This window comes from Nestor notabilis, unplaced genomic scaffold, assembly GCF_000696875.1.
Source record: "Nestor notabilis isolate BGI_N333 unplaced genomic scaffold, ASM69687v1 scaffold11238, whole genome shotgun sequence".
Taxonomy (NCBI): domain Eukaryota; kingdom Metazoa; phylum Chordata; class Aves; order Psittaciformes; family Psittacidae; genus Nestor; species Nestor notabilis.
Window position 1 is genome coordinate 6,926 of NW_009940591.1, and position 18,175 is coordinate 25,100.

Below are 18,175 nucleotides of genomic sequence, written 5' to 3' on the forward strand. Positions count from 1 at the left end.
ATACTAACAGGCAAATCACTACAGTAAAGAAAAGCAAGCCATCAAACTGATAATGCAAACATCTGGTGTATGAAAAAGCATGCATGCATCTCACCAACCCCCTTTTTTTGTTGTAAGAGCAAAATACAGCTGCCCTGCTGAGCAGAGACAAAGGGCAACTACTTTATGCTACAAATTCATGTCATTCTGTCTTGCTGCTCTAACATCTCACTGAAACATGGCTATAGATGACAGGGAAACCAGCATCCTCTATACAGGTTTTACATTCAAGTTTTATGCTCTCCTCCCTGCCTTTTTTTTCTTTTCCTTTTTTTCATTTATTGCATCTGAAGGATCATTAAATGCAAAGAAGAAATCTTGCTGACAGAATCCAAAATGCTGACATACAAGCTCTGAAGATAACAAGTTGCCCTACTGAAAATGGTGTCAGTTTGTGGTTGAATTTTGTACTGAATGTTAGTTCATTAGGCTAAACCCAGTTCTCTCCCTCCCACCAGCTTTGTGACCTTTGTGACTGACAGCATCTGGAATAAAAATGAAGACACAACTTTTGTGGAAGCACAAAGCAAGTGTCTATGGAATAGCAGCTCCATCCAGCTGAACCTATGTTACTGTCTATTCCATGGCTGTGACAGTTGCTTGTGAATGGATCTCCAGCTAGCACAAAGTTCACGTTCCACTGAAAAATCTTACAGCATTTGGCCTGAACTCATCTTTGTAGAAGAATCCTCCTGTCATCATCTTCTTACTGAAGGATACCACATCGGCTGGGTCATCCAGGCCCCAGTGTTCATGTGCCCAGAATTTTCCTGTGCAGCCACCTCCTGTCTGCACCTCATCCACCAAGAAGGCACAGCCATGCTGTAGAGATAGATGTAAAGAGCAGGGAATGTGAGCCCTCGTTTCCAAACCAAAAATGCCTCCCTTAGTGAACAGATAAACACAAGTCAGTTGCAACATCCCTCCTGCCTCTCCATTACCGCTCCAAATCTCCCCTCCTCACCCCCCATCCCAACACCACTCCCTGCACATTAGAAATCCAGCTGTTTGTCTCAGAACAGCACTAGAAACATATTTTCTACCTAAATTCACAAAGTATCTGTTTTTATATAGCCTTGAACGTTTTCTAGAGGATATCTGAAAACGTCTGGGAAGAGTCTGGGTGGCATTTTCAAAGCCCCTGAGGGAAGCAGAACATCATTTCTAGGAGGTTGGTTTGTTTCAAATAAGAAGTCTCTGCTTCCAATCTGAGTCAGGCATTTGTGCATAAAGGCAATACCAGCAGCATGATCCATTCAGTCCAGGGGTCTAACATGATCTTGGAAGATCTGCCTTTTCAGATGTGTCTGCTGAAAGAGCTGCCCATTTTAGCCAGCAACATGGTTTTTTATGTGAAGTACCATTTTGTTGAAACTTTGGGATAGGGAGATCAAGCGATGTCATGATATTGTAATGAAAAACAAGACGTGAGTACTTTTGGCAGCATCTCGTTTTAGACAAGACAAACCTTTTCACTTCACCTTATTTACTCTGTCACGCCTGTGTGAGTAACTGTTAACTATGGGAAAAGCTGCTTTTTCTCATGGCAGAACAGAATTTTCTAAACGTCACCTATACCCCTTTCTGTAAGCACACAAATATTCTGAGGGTGAAAAAAGCACTGAGTAGGTCTTACTGAGTAGCATCACTTCTAAGTTAGGTCTTCCTGAGTATCATCACTCCAAAGTTACTTCACTTTCCAAGTATCAAGACATCTGCATTGTTTCACTGGAACATCTGCACCAGGGTTGGACTCAATGTGTGTTTCAGATTTTTTTTTTTTGCAATTAAAACCAAGGCTGTCAACAAAAAATCATCCTTTTCTAAACATGCCACTTCTGAAATTGTTTGAGTCCCCTCAACAAATTACCATTATAATCCAGAGAACGCTACTGTGAAATCCACACTTAATGAATCAGAGCAACTTCTCTCTCAGACATTAGAAGAAAGCTGATTGGACTGAGGAAAGCACAAGGTGTGCATCCAATGGAAGAGAATGTGCTGTGCTGATAAGGGGCTGCCTGTATCTGAATACACAAACATAACTACCCCAACTGCCGTGAGGAGGCCTGGAGGTTCTCAGGATGCCTGGGGCAGGGGGGAGGGCCTCTGGAGACACCAAGAAGTATTTCCATGTTTAGCTACCACTGAGTGAACAGTGAAATATTTGATTACCTTTCTGGCAATATCCCGTAGCTTTCTGAAGAAGTCATCAGAAGCATGATTGTCCCCACCCTCTGACTGTATTGGTTCTACAATGATTCCGGCCACAATCTTCTTCTTTTTCCTGTACTTTACAATCAGGTCTTCCACCTGTAAATCAAACATTTATGGTACATTCTCCTTTCAGGAATTTGTACATTTCCTCCTAGAAAGATTAAATCTCAGCAACAGAACTTCAATATTTCGTAGGCATTCCTAAATAAAGGTGTTAGGAACCCTGAGGTTTGGCAAGTCTGCACAAGAAGTCTCTTTGGGCCAGCTCTGCACAGCTACCCTGACTGCTGCTGCCTCCAGCACACCACAGCCCCTCTGTAGTTGGTGTGGTGCTCCAAACTCTGTCCTATTTCAGTTCCAGTCACAGGGCACACCATGCCTTGCTCCCCACCACCATCTCTTGGAAGTGGCAGATCCTGGATCCCAGTGGGCCCAACAGGGAAATCACATGGTTCTGGTACCTGGAGGCAGTTTTCCTCCCTTAAACGCCGTTCTGGCCACCTTTCTTCTCTCTGGGACTAGGGAAGGCACAAAGTCCCTGCCCACTCCCTCCCTGCAGCCATAGGTAGGACCACAACTTGATGGCAGAAGGCTACCACAGAAAGCTGCAAAACCCGAAAATACTGTTCCAGGTTCTCTTTGCAGAGGAATATACACACTGTGCTCACTCATTGTGAGCATCCCTTCGCACGATCTGGCAGACAGGTTCACTGTGATACAAGGAACTTCTCCTGCATGTGGTATTTCACTTTGGTAGGGTTCATGTAGACCTCCGACTCACAGTAAGCTGGCTGTTCCTCTGAAAGGCAGGGACAAACTTCAGACCGTAAACAACAGTGAATGCTGTTTTAATCACATGCTGTTCCAACCCCTGAAAACATTCTTCTAGTGAAAACCAGCTAATCCTGCTAACACTATTCATTATTTCAAACAAAAAACCAACTAGAAAGCTGCCAGAGAATGTTTTTACCTCTTCTAAACAACGGGCTTCTTCCTGTTGATTCTCTTTCACAAAGTCTTCCAGAGGATACTTTAGCCTTGGAAATGGAGCAATAGGCCAGTCCAGCGATGGAATGTCCAATTTGTGAATTGCTTTAGAGTGAGTTGTAGCTAAGCAACCTAAACCCAGAAAAGCAAAAATTGAAATAATACCTGTCTAGGAACGATATGAGAAAACAGCTACCCAGAGGTGAAAAACTGCCTCACACCAGGACTGCAGAATTCTCTAACTGCTCTGGTTTTACTTTAATGTCTGAAATACTGGGTAATTGGATTTAGTTAAGCTTAAGTGGATTGCTGTAGCTTTTAAGTGTCGGTTTCCACATGCACTGTTGCTGAAGAACAGGAGAACCTCTGTCAGTGTGAACAGGGTGCTTAGATGAGGTGAGTTTCATGTGAGCTTGCAAAGCTCAGAATGGGTAATGCGTTTACAACAAGGATCGAGCCAATATGAGATGGCAGAAATGAGTGGCATCTTGTGTGCGTGTTGTGATTTTACCCAGGAGTTACTTTTTTACTAGTATAGACAGGAAACCTCCGATTCAGAATGAACGTAAGAGACCTTCTGAGGATAATTAAAATATGTCTATAACATTAATTCCCACTGCCACTCAAATACTCCATTTCAGTACTAGTGTGGCTTGCAAGGCAAACCTCCAGTAAGCCTACACCTTCTTCACTGGAAAACAGGAGGCTAAGGAAAATAAAACACTTCTCAGGAACCACGGTGAGACGACAGCTTAGAGCAGCGGTGAGAGGAGGCAAAGGAGGAGGTGTGCCCCTGCTTGTCTTACCCAGCGTCCTCCCGTGGAAGCCGCCCATGAAGGAGAGCATGGCGTAGTCGGGGCAGCCGGGGGGCTGGAAGCAGAGCAGACAGGCAGCGGTCAGGGACACGGACACACGGCAGCACTGCTGCCTCCCTCAGCACGCCCGGCGGAGGCCGCCACCATCAGGCACCACGCAGCATTAGTCACCCATTTAAACACACACATTTGTCATCCTTTAATAGCCTCAAATACATCATTAATACTAACGAATACTTGGCAGCTTACACTGTACCATAGTAACTGTTCACGCGTGAGCTACACAACGGCTGAGCATTCGGTAGGGTCGGCCCTTTCTGTACAAGCTATGAGCATGTGCATGGGATGCCTAGGGACAGTGGCTGCCCCATGCCAGGCACCCCGTGCACTGCTGGTGACTCACCGTACCACGAATGAGAAGAAACCATGACCAAATTCATGCAAGCGGTATACTATCTGGAATTTAATAAAGGGATATACTTGGGCTAACCCCCCCCCCCCAAAAAATACAAATTCTCTTTCTTTGTGCCTCTCTCTCAGCTTGCAGGTGAAACGACTGTCACGCTCCATTTGCACCTTTAATCTTGTACCCCACACTCAACTACAGGGTCAAGGCTCCAGTATCTGTAACTGGTTTCTGGGGGATGCCCCCAAAAGGGTCTGAGTTGCCCTCTCAGATCTAACCCCTCCCACAACTGTAAAGAGAACTCAGGGATTAGCTATCTAATGTTTAGATAGCTGAACCTGGACCAGAAGTGATCATTAGTTTTACGTGTCTTAGGCCATCTTAAAAAATTCCTGCTCCTTCAGCTCATGATGTGCCATCTTGTTTGTACTGGACAGCCATCTGTCTGACCAGGCTGTGAGCAGCAACAGGGAACTTCATCATTCCAAAACCAAAGCCCAACAAAACCCTAGAAGGACCCTCCTCATTTATAAAGCCAAGTGAGTTCCCTAATCCCACATGAATGAGTTGAATGCTCGTCACTACAGAAGTGCCATAGATCAGGCTGGAACCAGCAGGTTATTAATTTCTAACACATTTATCTCAAAGAAGAGATCAAATACTGTCTTCTGCTTGTTGTTGCATTTTCAGATTTGTGATTGGCAAGAGCCAGACCACCATCCATCTGTCATGTAGGCTCCTCAGGGGATGTTTAGATTGGATATTAGGAAAAAACGTCTTCACCAAGAAGGTGGTCAGGATTGGAACAGGCTGCCCAGGGCAGTGGTGGAATCACCGTCCCTGGAAGTGTTCACAAACCGTGTAGCCAAGGCCCTTAGTGACATGGGTTAGTGGTGGCCTTGGCAGCACTGGGATAATGGTTGGACTTGATGATCTTTAAAGGTCTTTTCCAACCTCGTTGAGTCTATGATTCTATGATGCCATGAAAAAAGGGAGATCTTCCCAAGATTCACAACTGGGAAGGATGCAAGAATACGAGCAGCAGGTCTTAATATTTGTTGGGGGCAGTTTGTATTTCACCATTTCCTACATTTACAAACCCGAGATTCCACTTAAGAGATAAAGCTGATTTTTCTTCCCAAACTTCCCTTATAAACCCAAGCCAATGGTACATCTGAGGTGTGGAAAAGAGCAAACATTACCTGGTTAATCATGCAGGATTCCAGTTCCTCCTTTGTGACGTTGTTATGGCCCCTCTCCTTGTTCTGCAAAAAACCCCAAAGAACCCAATGGTAGTTTTCCTGAAGCTGCAGCCAAAGCAGTTATGGATGAACCACAAATTAGTAATGCTGGTATGCCAAATTGGAGCCAGTGAACACTCTGACAGTGGCTCCTCCATAGTGACTGCAATCTGAATGCTGTGTATTTCCTTTTCTTTGTAATTTCTAAAGTTGTGTCAATACAAAGTGAAAGCTCAGATGAGGACTTTTAAATAAAGATTTTATAATAGATTGAATATAATTAACATCACAAACAAGACAACCTCCAAGCCTTACTTTGTTTCACAGTAACAGTTCTGGTAATGAATAAGTACTCATTTTACATTGAAACCTACAAATTATCTTAATATTTTACTCACTCTGTACCACAGAAATATTGCTTTAAAGGCATTTTCATTAGAGCAGGATCCACAAGCCATGGTGACCACCTGTGACAGGCCTTTAGGAGCCACCTGTCAATCAAGACAGAAAATTACTCCAAAATATTACCCATCATATCACATAGGGCAAAGTGATGATAACACTGATCAGTCATTAACATCATGAGCTTCAGTATAATGGGAGACCTAGGATGAGGAAAGACAATTCCCTGTCAAAGTCCATAACATCCCTTGATATGCCCATGTCCCGAAGCACAGAACATCTTAACTCATCACTGCTATCTCAAACTTACTGATAACAAAGATTCCTTCAGTCTTTCTGCAAAGTTCTCTGGAGGCAAAATCCCTAGGGCAGGTCTGTTGATAAAAGTGCTCTAGAAAGACAAAGGAATAGAAATTGTTAGGTTTTACTATCACATAAAAAGGATCATGTTGATATCAAGGCAGTTACATTTTATTCTCATTACAAATACTAGCCAGAAATTTGTATCGTGGCACAAGGGGTTTTAAAACCAGAGGACAATACTCATGTCTTAGAAAGTGTTTTTCTGACTAATTCTTGATACTTCATTCTTGCAGGACACCTTAGAGAAGGTGCACACTGGTAGTGGCATCTCTTCAATACTGCCATTTTAGTTGCTCAATCTCATTTTTCCTTATACACAGGCAATACACTTTAAAATCGTAATTATTTGCCTTCAGTTGGTATAGCTAAATCTAAATACAGCTAGCACAGCAGCATTTTCTTCCTTACTGAGCCTCAAGACAGACCATTTCACAACACCGTAGTCATAAACATCCTCCAGATACTATTACAATAGGAATCAGGGCAACAAGGCAAAGGTGAACTTAAAGGATAGGGGCTACACCTGAGAAAGATAACACACATGCAAGGATCAGCAACACAACACTACAATAAAATAGATTCCTGACAAAAACCTCGTGCTCATAGGCATGCTGTCCCCTTTCCAGACTCCTCAGGCATGTACAGAAAGAGGCAGTGCAGCAGAGATCAGTGAGAAGCTCCCCTGCTTGTTACTACCTCAGTACTCAACAACATGCCTTTAATCAAGCTCCAGAACATTGACTATGATATATCCAGACACGTTGGTGAAATTCCTTTTCAGCTGTGCCTTCGGTCTGCACAGGCACCCTGCTCAGTGCTTCAGCCTGAATTATAAGTACACCCTTCACTGTGTATTACAACAGCAGACTTTTAGCTTCCCAGTTTTCTCCTCTCCATTTCCTGATTGAGGTCTGACTAGGAGCCACTCACACTGAAATAGTCTTCATGGATGAAATGCAATCTCTCCCAGCAGTGGAATTCCAGAGCCTGCCAGGAAACCACCCCGCTGAACTCATGTCTGCTTCCTGGAATTAATTTCTCCAACCATTCCCTTTCCCTATCTGTCATCGGAATTGACCCTGTGTGGCTGCAAGAGCCTCAGTAGTCACGGAGGTGACAACAGGAATGCAGCCTTCCCATACCTGCGTGGAGGCTACTAAGCAGGTGGAGCCAGGTTCCAGGCTCTTCAGTGGGGAGATGAGGAGCAATGGCCATAAACCAAAGCACGGGAGGTACAGATTTGGGTACACAGAAAAGCTTTGTCACCACCAGTGGATCCATGGGACAGGTTGCCCCAAGAGGCCATGCAGCCTCCCTCCTCAGAGGCTGAATGATCCAGATAAAGCCCTGAGCAACCCAGTGTGACTCACACCTTTGAGAAAGGTCCTGCAGGTGTCAGGAGGCACGGTGGGAATGCTGAGCCACTGGCCCACACAGGCAGCTCTGGAACACTCCGTCTCCCCAGTCCACTAACTGAGGTGAATGTTGCGTTTATGCAATTAATGTAAATTAAGCGTCATGGATTAAAACTGACTCATCATTGCTCTTAGTCTTTGCAGCTAACCTTATTTGAGTCACAGTGTGCTACTTCTTATTTTAAATTAAATGTGCTCAGGAAAGGACAAGCTCAATAAATTTGCCACCTGCAAAGTAGCCTTATTTGCCCTTATTTTTGTTACTCTTTTTGTTATAACAAGTCATTGTTGAACTTAAAGGCTGAGCTTCAGTAACTTAAGTCTTTATGGGTCTCCAGAGGGGACAGGCTGCCTCCCCCACAACATTTGTATTTTCACTGCAACTCAAACTCACAGCTTGCACGTTTATGAGCATCCTTCAATCTTCTTCCTCAATTTGTACTGATTTATTTAGACATGTGGACCACAGCAAGGGGTGTGAGTGGTCACTGTGCCTGCGAGAACGCTTCATCCGAATTCTTAGGGAAAACCAAGTATCACACGAGCTGTAGCAGTGTGAGCTAGGACTGTGCAACTTGAACAAGTGTCTCACTTCCGAAACATCATTTCAACAGACTCAAGCTTAAAAAAGCCCCATAACCTGAGCAAGGATGTTACTGACAGATGAACACAAAGCTTTTATTTAGTGTGTATGAGAAATCTTACTTGACTTTTTATCTCAGTTTAGAAGTAAATTTTCATCTCAAGTCAGAAATAAGAGGCCATAAATTTGTTGTGAATTTCATTATGGGCTGTCACAGTCAATTGACAACATTTGCCACTGAGCAGAAAGTTGTGGTTTTCTTTTGTTGTTAATGAGATGCTCAGCACTGAGAAGAACAGAACATTGGCATCAAGCTGCTCTAGTCCCAGATGAACAGATGCACATTCTGTTCTCTATACCTGGCTACAGAGCCAGGAGCATTACAAACAACCAAACAAGAAAGCACTGATCCCATCGTGAACATTAATCAAGGGCCCTCCCTCAGTGCGTACTGCTCAAAAGAAGTACTTTCACAGTAAAGCTGGTGCTTTATCTGCAGGCAGAGCCCGGCACACACTCCTGTCTGCAGCGAGGTTTGCCAGCACAGCTTCACCAAGGGCAAGTCCTGCCTGACCAACCTGGTGGCCATCTATTATGGAGTTACTACATCAGTGGACAAAGGAAGGGCTATGGATGTTATCTATGTGGACTTCTGTAATGCCTTTGACACGGTCCCCCACAACATCCTTCTCTCTAAATTGGAGAGATATGGATTTGATGGGTGGACTGTCCACTGGATGAGAAATTGGCTGGATGGTCACATCCAGACAGTAGTGGTCAATGGCTCAATATCTGGATGGACAACAGCGACAAGTGGCGTCCCTCAGGGATCCCTACTGGGACCAGTACTCTTCAATATCTTCATCAGTGACAGACAGCGGGATTGAGTGTGCTGTCAGCAAGTTTGCAGATGACACCAAGCTGAGTGGTGCAGCTGACACGCCTGAGGGATGGGAAGCCATCCAGAGAGACTTGGACAGGCTCAAGAGGTGGGCCCATGCAAACCTGATGAGGTTCAACAAGGCCAAGTGCAGGGTCCTGCACCAGGGTCAGGGCAACCCCTGGTATCAATACAAGCTGGCGGATGAAGGGATTGAGAGTAGCCCTGAGGAGAAGGACCTGGGGATACTGGTGGATGGAGATGACCCAGCAGTGTGCACTTGCAGCCCAGAAGGCCAATTGTATCTTGGGCTGCATCCAAAGGAGCATGGCCAGCAGGTCAAGGGAGGTGATTCTTCCCCTCTGCCCTGGTGAGACCCCACCTGGAGCACTGTGTCCAGCTCTGGAGTCCTCAGTACAGGAAAAACATGGACCTGTTGGAGAGGGTACAGAGGAGGGCCACAGAAATGATCAAAGGGATGGAGCACCTCTGCTATGAGGAATTACTGAGAGAGCTGGGGTTGTTCAGCCTGAAGAAGGTAAGACTCTGGGAACACCTTACTGCAGCCTTTCAGTTCTTAAAAGACGGCTGTAAGAAAGACAGGGAGAGACTTTTTAGCAGGGCCTGTTGCAATAGGACAAGGAGAAAATGGGTTTAAACTAAAAGAGGGGAGATTCAGGCTGGACATGAGGAAGAAATTCTTTACAATGACCGTGGCAAAACACTGGCACGTTGCCCAGAGAGGTTGTGGATGCACCATCCCTGCAGGCATTCAAGGCCAGGCTGGATGTAGTTCTGAGTCACCTGGTCTACTTGAAGATGACACCCTGCCCAGGCCATGCCCAGGCTAAAGCCTGCTGGATACTCAACCTGTGCAGGGAGGTGCAGACTGATGGGGTTTGGTGCCACCCTCCCAGTGGATTGGGGCAGGTTTCAGAAATCGGAACAGGGGACCAACAACAGCTTTGATGGTCATACGTGGGAGAGAGGGGTCCTGGCTGCACCATTCATTCTGGGCTTTGGAGGCAGCAGATCCCATCATACTTTAAACTGAGTCATTAACCATTATCAGTTTAAGAAAAAAGTCAGCCCGCCACAAGGAGGAGGGGACACCTTCAAGTACTTAATGTTTTAATTCACTTACCAAATTCTGTGGCTGCTGCAGAAGCTTTATCAGAGAGGGATGGCTGTAACCTAATCAAAAAGAACAAAGAAAGAAAACAGTTATTTCCATCTGGTTTCAATAAACTAACATGAAAAGTAACCTAGACAATAACCTTAACTTAATGCTTGACTGTTTCTATGTAACTTGTGTATGTTTTAGCTACTAGTAATAGAACTTCTTTTGAAGTTAATGTATTTTAGCTTCAAATATATTTTTACAAAATATATTATCTGGAACTTTGGTGCATATTTTGTGTCAGGCAATAGCAAAACTTGTTTAAGTACTGAAAGTTAAAAATTGAACACAAAAATAAATGAACATGACACGGATCTTTTGCCTGACAAGGCCTAATTGAAGCATTATAGTTCCTACCTAGTTACTGTGGAACTGGCATTATTAACCACTTGCTTGCTGTCCTTTCTAGGTTTCCCACATGTACTTGGTTTCTGTACAGTGCAACACGTGAACCTCTCCTCTTCCTCAGTTAAGAGCAGCTTTGCATTCTGCCAATGCAGCCCACAAGCCGTTGCTTCTGTCAGTCACCATTTAGCTGTGGTATAGAAGCGTCTCCAGTGTCTCCTCCCCGAAGCAGGCTGCTTGCTATTCTCACTCACCACAGCCCTGATCTGCTCGACTTCCATGGCTCTCACCATGCGGTGACCTCCCAACACTGCGGAGGGAAGCTCCCCATGCAGCTCTGTCCATTACAGTAGCTGGAGCTACACCTTCATAGCAATCTTTATCATCCTTAAATATCAGGCTGATGATTCCCAACACAGTGATAGAGCTTCCCCCCTCCCTTTCCACTCTCTGCTTTTTAACTGATTGGATTTTTCTTCATTGCAAAATCAACATTCCCCCCGTTATGCTTTTCTTCCATGCCTTACTAGCACAGCCATGCTGTTCTCCGAGCTGGCTGTTGGATGCTGAAGAGCACATGCTATGGCAGACCCAGCAGGGACAAGCCCTGGGACTCCAGCAGAACTTTGCCAACGGCTTTACAGCGTTCCTTGACATCAGTCACAGTTGGGCAGCGTTCACCACACCACCCTCTACAGTGCTACCTCCACACCCTGAGCAGAGTGCTGCCAAAATGGGTTTTGAGATGTGCACGTGCTGGCCTCCATGCTGCCTAGAATTCATACACTAGCATTTATCTGTATCCAGGAAAATGCACATTCCAGCCAAGCACACTGCAGATGTTCATGTGTGATCATTAACAGCCCCACAAGAAGGAAGAGGCTCTCTACACAGTCAGTCATGCACTTGGACCTCATGGGCTGTGATAAACACCCAAATCTAACCCGCCACAACCCATTCACCATTCCAGGACACCTGCCTGAAAATCTTTATTTCTCCTATATTCACATACCTCACCCGTGCATCACCATAAAAACCCTCTGTTTGATAAATCGCTGTCTCATATTAAGGCAGCAGATTCTGCTCTTCTCACTTTCTCTCATGACCAGTATTTTGTTCCTGCTGGTTTTCCTTACTTTCACAAAGTGTTACTTGGGAAAAGATGTAACAATGTGTCCTTTTTACCCAGAAACATTAAGATACTATGGATGCTTTGGGTCTAACACAAGAAGGATTGATGTTCAATGGTGCAACTTGCTTGCTTACAGGTAAACCAACCTATCTGATATAAAAAAACAACAACGTCTTCAAAGGAGCCCCCAAAATCTCATTTGAAGCCTGATTTCTAATGTATGAAATGCCAAATCCAGAGATAAACATCATCTTTTATATACCCTTGTAGAAACAGTTGGAAACTTCATCCTCCCTACTGCTCAAGAAGTCAGCCCACTCTAATTTTATCACAAAAGCTTATCAAGCCGGTGCGGCTGAATGATAACAGCCCTGATTATCCTGGCTGAGCAATGGAGCTTTAGGCTACTGCATTAACAAATCAATTATACATTCTGTTTTGAGTATTTTAGTTCAAAACAAGGAAATATCCAGATTGTTTTAACTGCATGTCATGCTGCAAAGAATCTGTTGAAATTATTATCAAGAGAACCCAAGCAGTTATTTGTGACACAGACAAATCTGCCTTGCATCTGCTATCATGGGAAGAACTGTTGCTAGGCTGAAAGTTGTGTCATTGTGAGCTGTAGCTGTGCTACTGCTGAGAGCACCTTTGAGAGTATACCTGGTATTTTAGAAGTCTCCAAACTAAACTCACAGAACTTTGTTATAAATAGCTACCACTGCTTAGGAAGCTTAACCATTAACTCTGCTATTGCTGGTAAAGACACGTAACACTGCTGCTGCTGCTGTCAAGATGCATGAAGAATGCAGAGATGTTTGCATCTTCTTTTAAGTAACACAAATTCAAGGCTTCTATTACCCGTAACTTACCCTTTCCCACACACACAAGGTGTGTTTCCCATTCTCTTCAATTCAGGCCCAGTGGCCCTCCTAACACTCCCTATTCAGCTGGTGCATCCCCAAACAGGCCTCAGGAAGAGAAGAGAGAATCCTTAGAGCCCAGCAGTTTCTGAAAGATGCTGAGCTGGTACAATGGGTTCATAGTCATAACGTAACGCCAGGAAGAACTAAGTGGTTCAGTAACCATTACACAACTGTGGCAGACAAAGTTAAGAAGCTCTAGGCTGAGATGTCAAACAGTAGCGTGCTTCATTGCCATGACCACTGTGAGGGTGCGTAGCTTTACGAATCCACTCTCAAATACGCTCCCTCCAGAAGTGACAGGGCTGGCTCTTCAGAGGACACCTGCTTCATCACTCTTGCTGTGTGTCTAGATCAATGTGACAGAAAGTACATGTCCTCAGGCTCATGTACTCTGCAAGAGGAAAAAAACTGGAGGCTGCTAAAACAATGAGATAGAGAAAGCCCGAAGAATCCATCTGAACAAAGCAGCAGGCTGCTGTCAATAGTATCCAACTACACCTCTCCACACCTCCCCAAACAAAACCAGGCCTTCCCAGCACTGAAACCCACGTTTCATTTAACATTCCAGGATGTTTGCTAGTAAACATGCCAACAGAATCTCCTCTTATATTTGGCTCCATGGTGTTTCTAACTCCAGACAGACTAGATACAGGTTTAAAGGAGTATATTGTGCTACAGCTTCCCAAAAAATGTGATAAAAAATTGTTCTAATTTTTGGCTTTCAGCAAGAAACAGCCTAGAACATCTTTGCCTGGAGGTTTTTTATACTTTAGTTCCTATCGCTCTGCACAGGCACTCATTACCTCTAAAGCTCTGCTGATAAACATATTCTAGTGTGGCAGACCATTATTAAATCTCAGGGCATCTTGACAGATTCATAAAAGGTTTTATTGGATTTACTTGCAGAGAGATAAGCACAGATGACTCGCAAGCACATTGTGATCTTGTTTTGGTGTCCCAGTCTAGAACCTAATGCTGTCACCAAGAGGGATGTTATCAGTAACCTCTGCAGCTTCAGATAGTCAGTCTTGTCAGTCAGTGCAACTTAAAAAGAACAGATGAATGCTGTATGGTCAGTTAGATTTAGGTCAGCCTGTAAATATTCCATTAACCCTTTGTTGCTACACATCACAGCCATTATCTGAGAAGGTGTATGAAGAACTGCACTGTAGTTCCTTCGTGACTGAGGAACATGTCCTCTAGGACAAAAAAACCACAGTTTATTCTCACAAGGGCATTGCCACGCATGAAGGAGGAACTAAATTGCTTAGCTGAGGATCAGTTACAGGTAATGGTGTCTTGTATCTATGTCACCAGTTTCAATCAACCAGAGAAAGTAAACTGCAGAAGCCCCTGCCCATTTTTGCCTGTTAAGAAAGTATTTCTGCCTAATGTTTAAACATTTTATACACAAAAACTGTATTAAAAGAGGTGTGCTTGCACCATCAAGCATCAGAAGGTCAGAAAGCCTCAGTGCACTGTGTGAACGACCTTAATTTCATTCTTTTGGAGTACGCACTGAGTTTCCTTCGACCGCATGACCACGTGGTAGTTTCCCAAATCAGCATTTCTGTGTGAAGAACGGGAGGTCTTGCACACTGAATGCACTTCCTTTCCTAGACCCCTACTGTCCAATCCCATTCAAGTTCGATGAGCACTGGCACACAAGCATTGTGCTCCTTTGTCTCACCCCTGTTTCCACATTAGCAGTGACAAAGTTTTCTCAGTGCAGCATCCAGCTAAAAGATGAAAATGATCTAGAATTTCTGGTGATGAAAATAAGCCGCAAACATTGAAGAGCTCTGGAATGATGACACATTTACCGAGGTGCTACATGAGAGCAAAAATATTAACTGTCTGCAAAGGAGACTGGGATAACTGCAAACCCACTGCTGTAAGACCCACAAGGTCTTAGATAACAAAATTTTGGTAATGACCTGAACAGCACTGAATTGTTTCCCAATAAAGGAGGCCTGTAAGGATGATTTTGAGTCATCACAGTTTCTATACATAGCACAACATCTACCTTTTAAATTACCCCAGCACTTCTGCTCTTTTTGCAGAAATGTATTTTTAAGCAACTGATAGGAACTGTGGACAAGGAACAAACTGAACAGCTACTGAAACCTGTATTCCTTGCAGCTGGAGTCTACATCTCTGCCTCGCTGCTTTTCCTTCTTAAAATGCTTCATGGAAACATAAAATCAACTGACTTTTCCAAGCAGTTGATACATCCCATTGCTTGGCTCCTCAGCCTGGCTGGCCTGCCTTTGCTTCCACCCAGCATCACAGTTCAGTGTTTGGTCTTCTTTCATCCTACTGGAGTCCATATAGAAAACTCCTTTTTTCAGTTCTTTTGAGATAGAAGTGTTAACTAGAGCATATAATTTATTGTTAAAATGTTCAAGTTATGTTTGTTAACGTTTAAAACAGTAACATCCTGTTACAGAATCACAAAGTAACAAATCCAAGCAAACAAAGACCACCTAAATTGTGGAACTTGCATATTCAAGTTAAGATTAATACTAGAGTATCTTCCACGTACTACTATGTACTTCCAGTGAGCTGTCAGTATTCAATTTGTAGTTTCTTCAGAAACACCACACATAATACACTGCGTTGAGGCGTACCCTGACTGCAACAAGGCATACCTTATGTCAGCTGTGGGGTTTTATTCAACTATCTTCCCTAGTAGTGGCCGAGATAAGAAAATGGTAACTTGAAGATGAAGCAAGAAGATTTGGTACAATTGCCTCTTACCTATTGGGATGGATGAAATCTGAGAGTAGAGATCCAGCATGCGATTGCCATCTACATCTACGAGGTAGTTCCCTCGGCTCTCCTCATAGTTGCAAAAAAAGTGTACACCATCTGCATTCTTAAAGGAGAAAACAAACAATTAATGCTTTAAAATGTAGCAGTGTGTAGGTAGGTGCAACGAATGGCTCTACAGCAAAATCTGGTAATATCTAACAAGAAGATACGAAGACACATTATATTCATTGCATCGGAATTAACTGTAGCTCTTTTTATAAAAAGGGACTGTCAAAAGGGCAAGTATGCACTTTTCCACAGAAATGAAGCACAGGTTTTGAGGAACTGCTCATCTTTGCAAGGCAATATGCACACAGGTTGACATACTTTCAAGCTAAGGCTCAAATATATGTATGTTTTCATTGGCCACTTCATACCAACTTAAAAGGCATGTATATTGTTTAAAGAAAAATCACTGTTCACAGCAAAATAACTGCAGTATCCAAAATATACTAAAAAAGATTTTATTCAGGTGTCCATTCATTCAGTGAATGGACTGAGAGTCAGTCAAAACTCAGTCAGTCAAAACTCAGAGTCAGGTGTTTTACCTTTTTTTTTTTGACGGTATGGAATTAAACATACACAACAGGATTTCAAAACAGGTTCCAAAATCACAGTATTAACACCCCCCAAAACTCAGAAAACTTGACAAGTTACCTGAATGCCATTCAGCTGCTTCATTAATTCCTGTAAAGAACCAGGCAAACAAGAGTCTCAGGTTTGTAATTACCACATACTGAAGGAGAATGTATGCTTCTTTTTTATGATCACATCATGTGCAAAACTTGCAGTCCTGTGTGCTTACCTAGCAACCATACTTGCCACATGGACTTCCACAGTGCATTTTGCAAATATTACAATCAAAACTATGAACTGTGACATGCAGAGCTACAAGGGGCTGCAAACACAGTTTAATTGTAAATCTCCCCAAAGGGAAAGCTGCCTCTTCTCTATTGATCAACTGAAAATGAGAAATCAGAAAATAAGAGAAGGCAGTCCCACAAATTGGAACTCTTGCTTCACATCAAAACCGAGCATTGCTTCACATCATGTAAAGCCTGATGAGTTTCTGTTATGACCAAGCCTCATGAGAAGTTTCATCAAACTGATGTTCTTCTGCTTTCAATTACTTCTTATGTCAAGTTGGCAGCTGAGATTCAGATGTCTCTCTCAGAGGGAGGGCATTTCATTCATGAGCTTTTCACTCTCAGCATCTTGATAAAAGTCATAGACTTTGTTGGCCATGGACTGTTGTGAATTGATGTTTATTCATAACAGATTTAAGGGTTGGAATTAAATTTGTTTTCTAACAAGTTAAACACAGCTAAAGAAAAAAGGAAAACCAAACACCACAAAATCCAATCTACTGTGCTTTGGGAACTTACTCTAGATCGTGGTCCAGGAACTTCTGTCTTCATTAGAGGTCCATCATAATCAAAATCTACATCAATTTTAGCTGCAGCTTGACTGATATATCTGTGTCCTGTAAGAAATAATGAAAACCTGAGTACAGACCATATTTTCTGTGCTCTCCTCTCAGAATAAATATCCATACCTTACCAGACTGAGAACACTTGACAGATGAGATCAATTACATTGTACCGTATGAAGCGAACCAAATATCTTTGACAAGTGTTAACATAAAACTAATACCAAGGAGGTGGCTCTAAAAAAAAGTAAAAAAACCAAGTGAAATGACAAGGCAAGTCTAGAGAAACAGAGACAAATCCTGCTGTAAAGGACAGGGACACTTAAGAGCACATCTCTTTCCATCTCTGTTGTTGAGTCTGTCCATTACACCTTTGCTGTAAATTCCCCACTCCTGTGCAGAGAGAAGTGACTTCGTTCGCCACCAGTAATAACCAAAAAGCCTGCTGGAGTCCACAGGTAAAAGCCCTTGAGATGTTCTGCAATAGCTCAAAGAACACCATCTGGGAAAGATTTGTCTCAGAAAGGTAAACGGCTATGTTTAAAATACATTCAAAATCTCACGCGAATCCAGCATCTTGCAGTGCAGCTCTGAAATCTGGGTCAGAAATAGTGAGTGTCTTTCCTCTGATCGTGCCCCTGACCTTGCTGTTCTCTATCCACATGTATAATTGGGGAATCATAATAAACTTGGCATCTTAATGAAACCAAAAGGCAAAAATCCCCTGTGCTTCATCAGTAACAGGCTCTGCTTCCATTTCTGAAGTAATGGTTTCAAAATCCAGAGTTTAAGCATACTTCATATGACAGAAACAGTTCTGGTGAGCACATATTCCAAATATGTACATATTCCATTAAAGGGATTACAGGATAATATGGGAGTTGTACATTTGCAACAAAGGAAGTAGACTCAAGAGCTCTACTAAGGTAACCAGCAAGAGACCATGAGCTTGCTCCAAATCCTGCGGGTAAGTGTTGAACTGCACTAACACTCTTAACAAT

General features: G+C 43.3%; 1 protein-coding gene across 1 annotated transcript in view; it reads right to left on the minus strand.

Moving 5' to 3' along the window:
- Positions 1–18,175, minus strand: part of ABAT (4-aminobutyrate aminotransferase) — a 29,098-nt gene that overhangs the window by 2,237 nt on the left and 8,686 nt on the right. Inside the window, exons 2-12 of the mRNA XM_010020431.1 lie at positions 17,131–17,228; positions 16,403–16,432; positions 15,692–15,809; positions 10,493–10,542; positions 6,418–6,498; positions 6,104–6,196; positions 5,667–5,729; positions 4,050–4,113; positions 3,227–3,375; positions 2,215–2,352; positions 694–861 (exon numbers count right to left, since the gene is read on the minus strand). Of these exons, the coding sequence (XP_010018733.1) occupies positions 694–861; positions 2,215–2,352; positions 3,227–3,375; positions 4,050–4,113; positions 5,667–5,729; positions 6,104–6,196; positions 6,418–6,498; positions 10,493–10,542; positions 15,692–15,809; positions 16,403–16,432; positions 17,131–17,228 (1,052 nt within the window). The remainder of the gene's footprint in view (positions 1–693; positions 862–2,214; positions 2,353–3,226; positions 3,376–4,049; positions 4,114–5,666; positions 5,730–6,103; positions 6,197–6,417; positions 6,499–10,492; positions 10,543–15,691; positions 15,810–16,402; positions 16,433–17,130; positions 17,229–18,175) is intronic.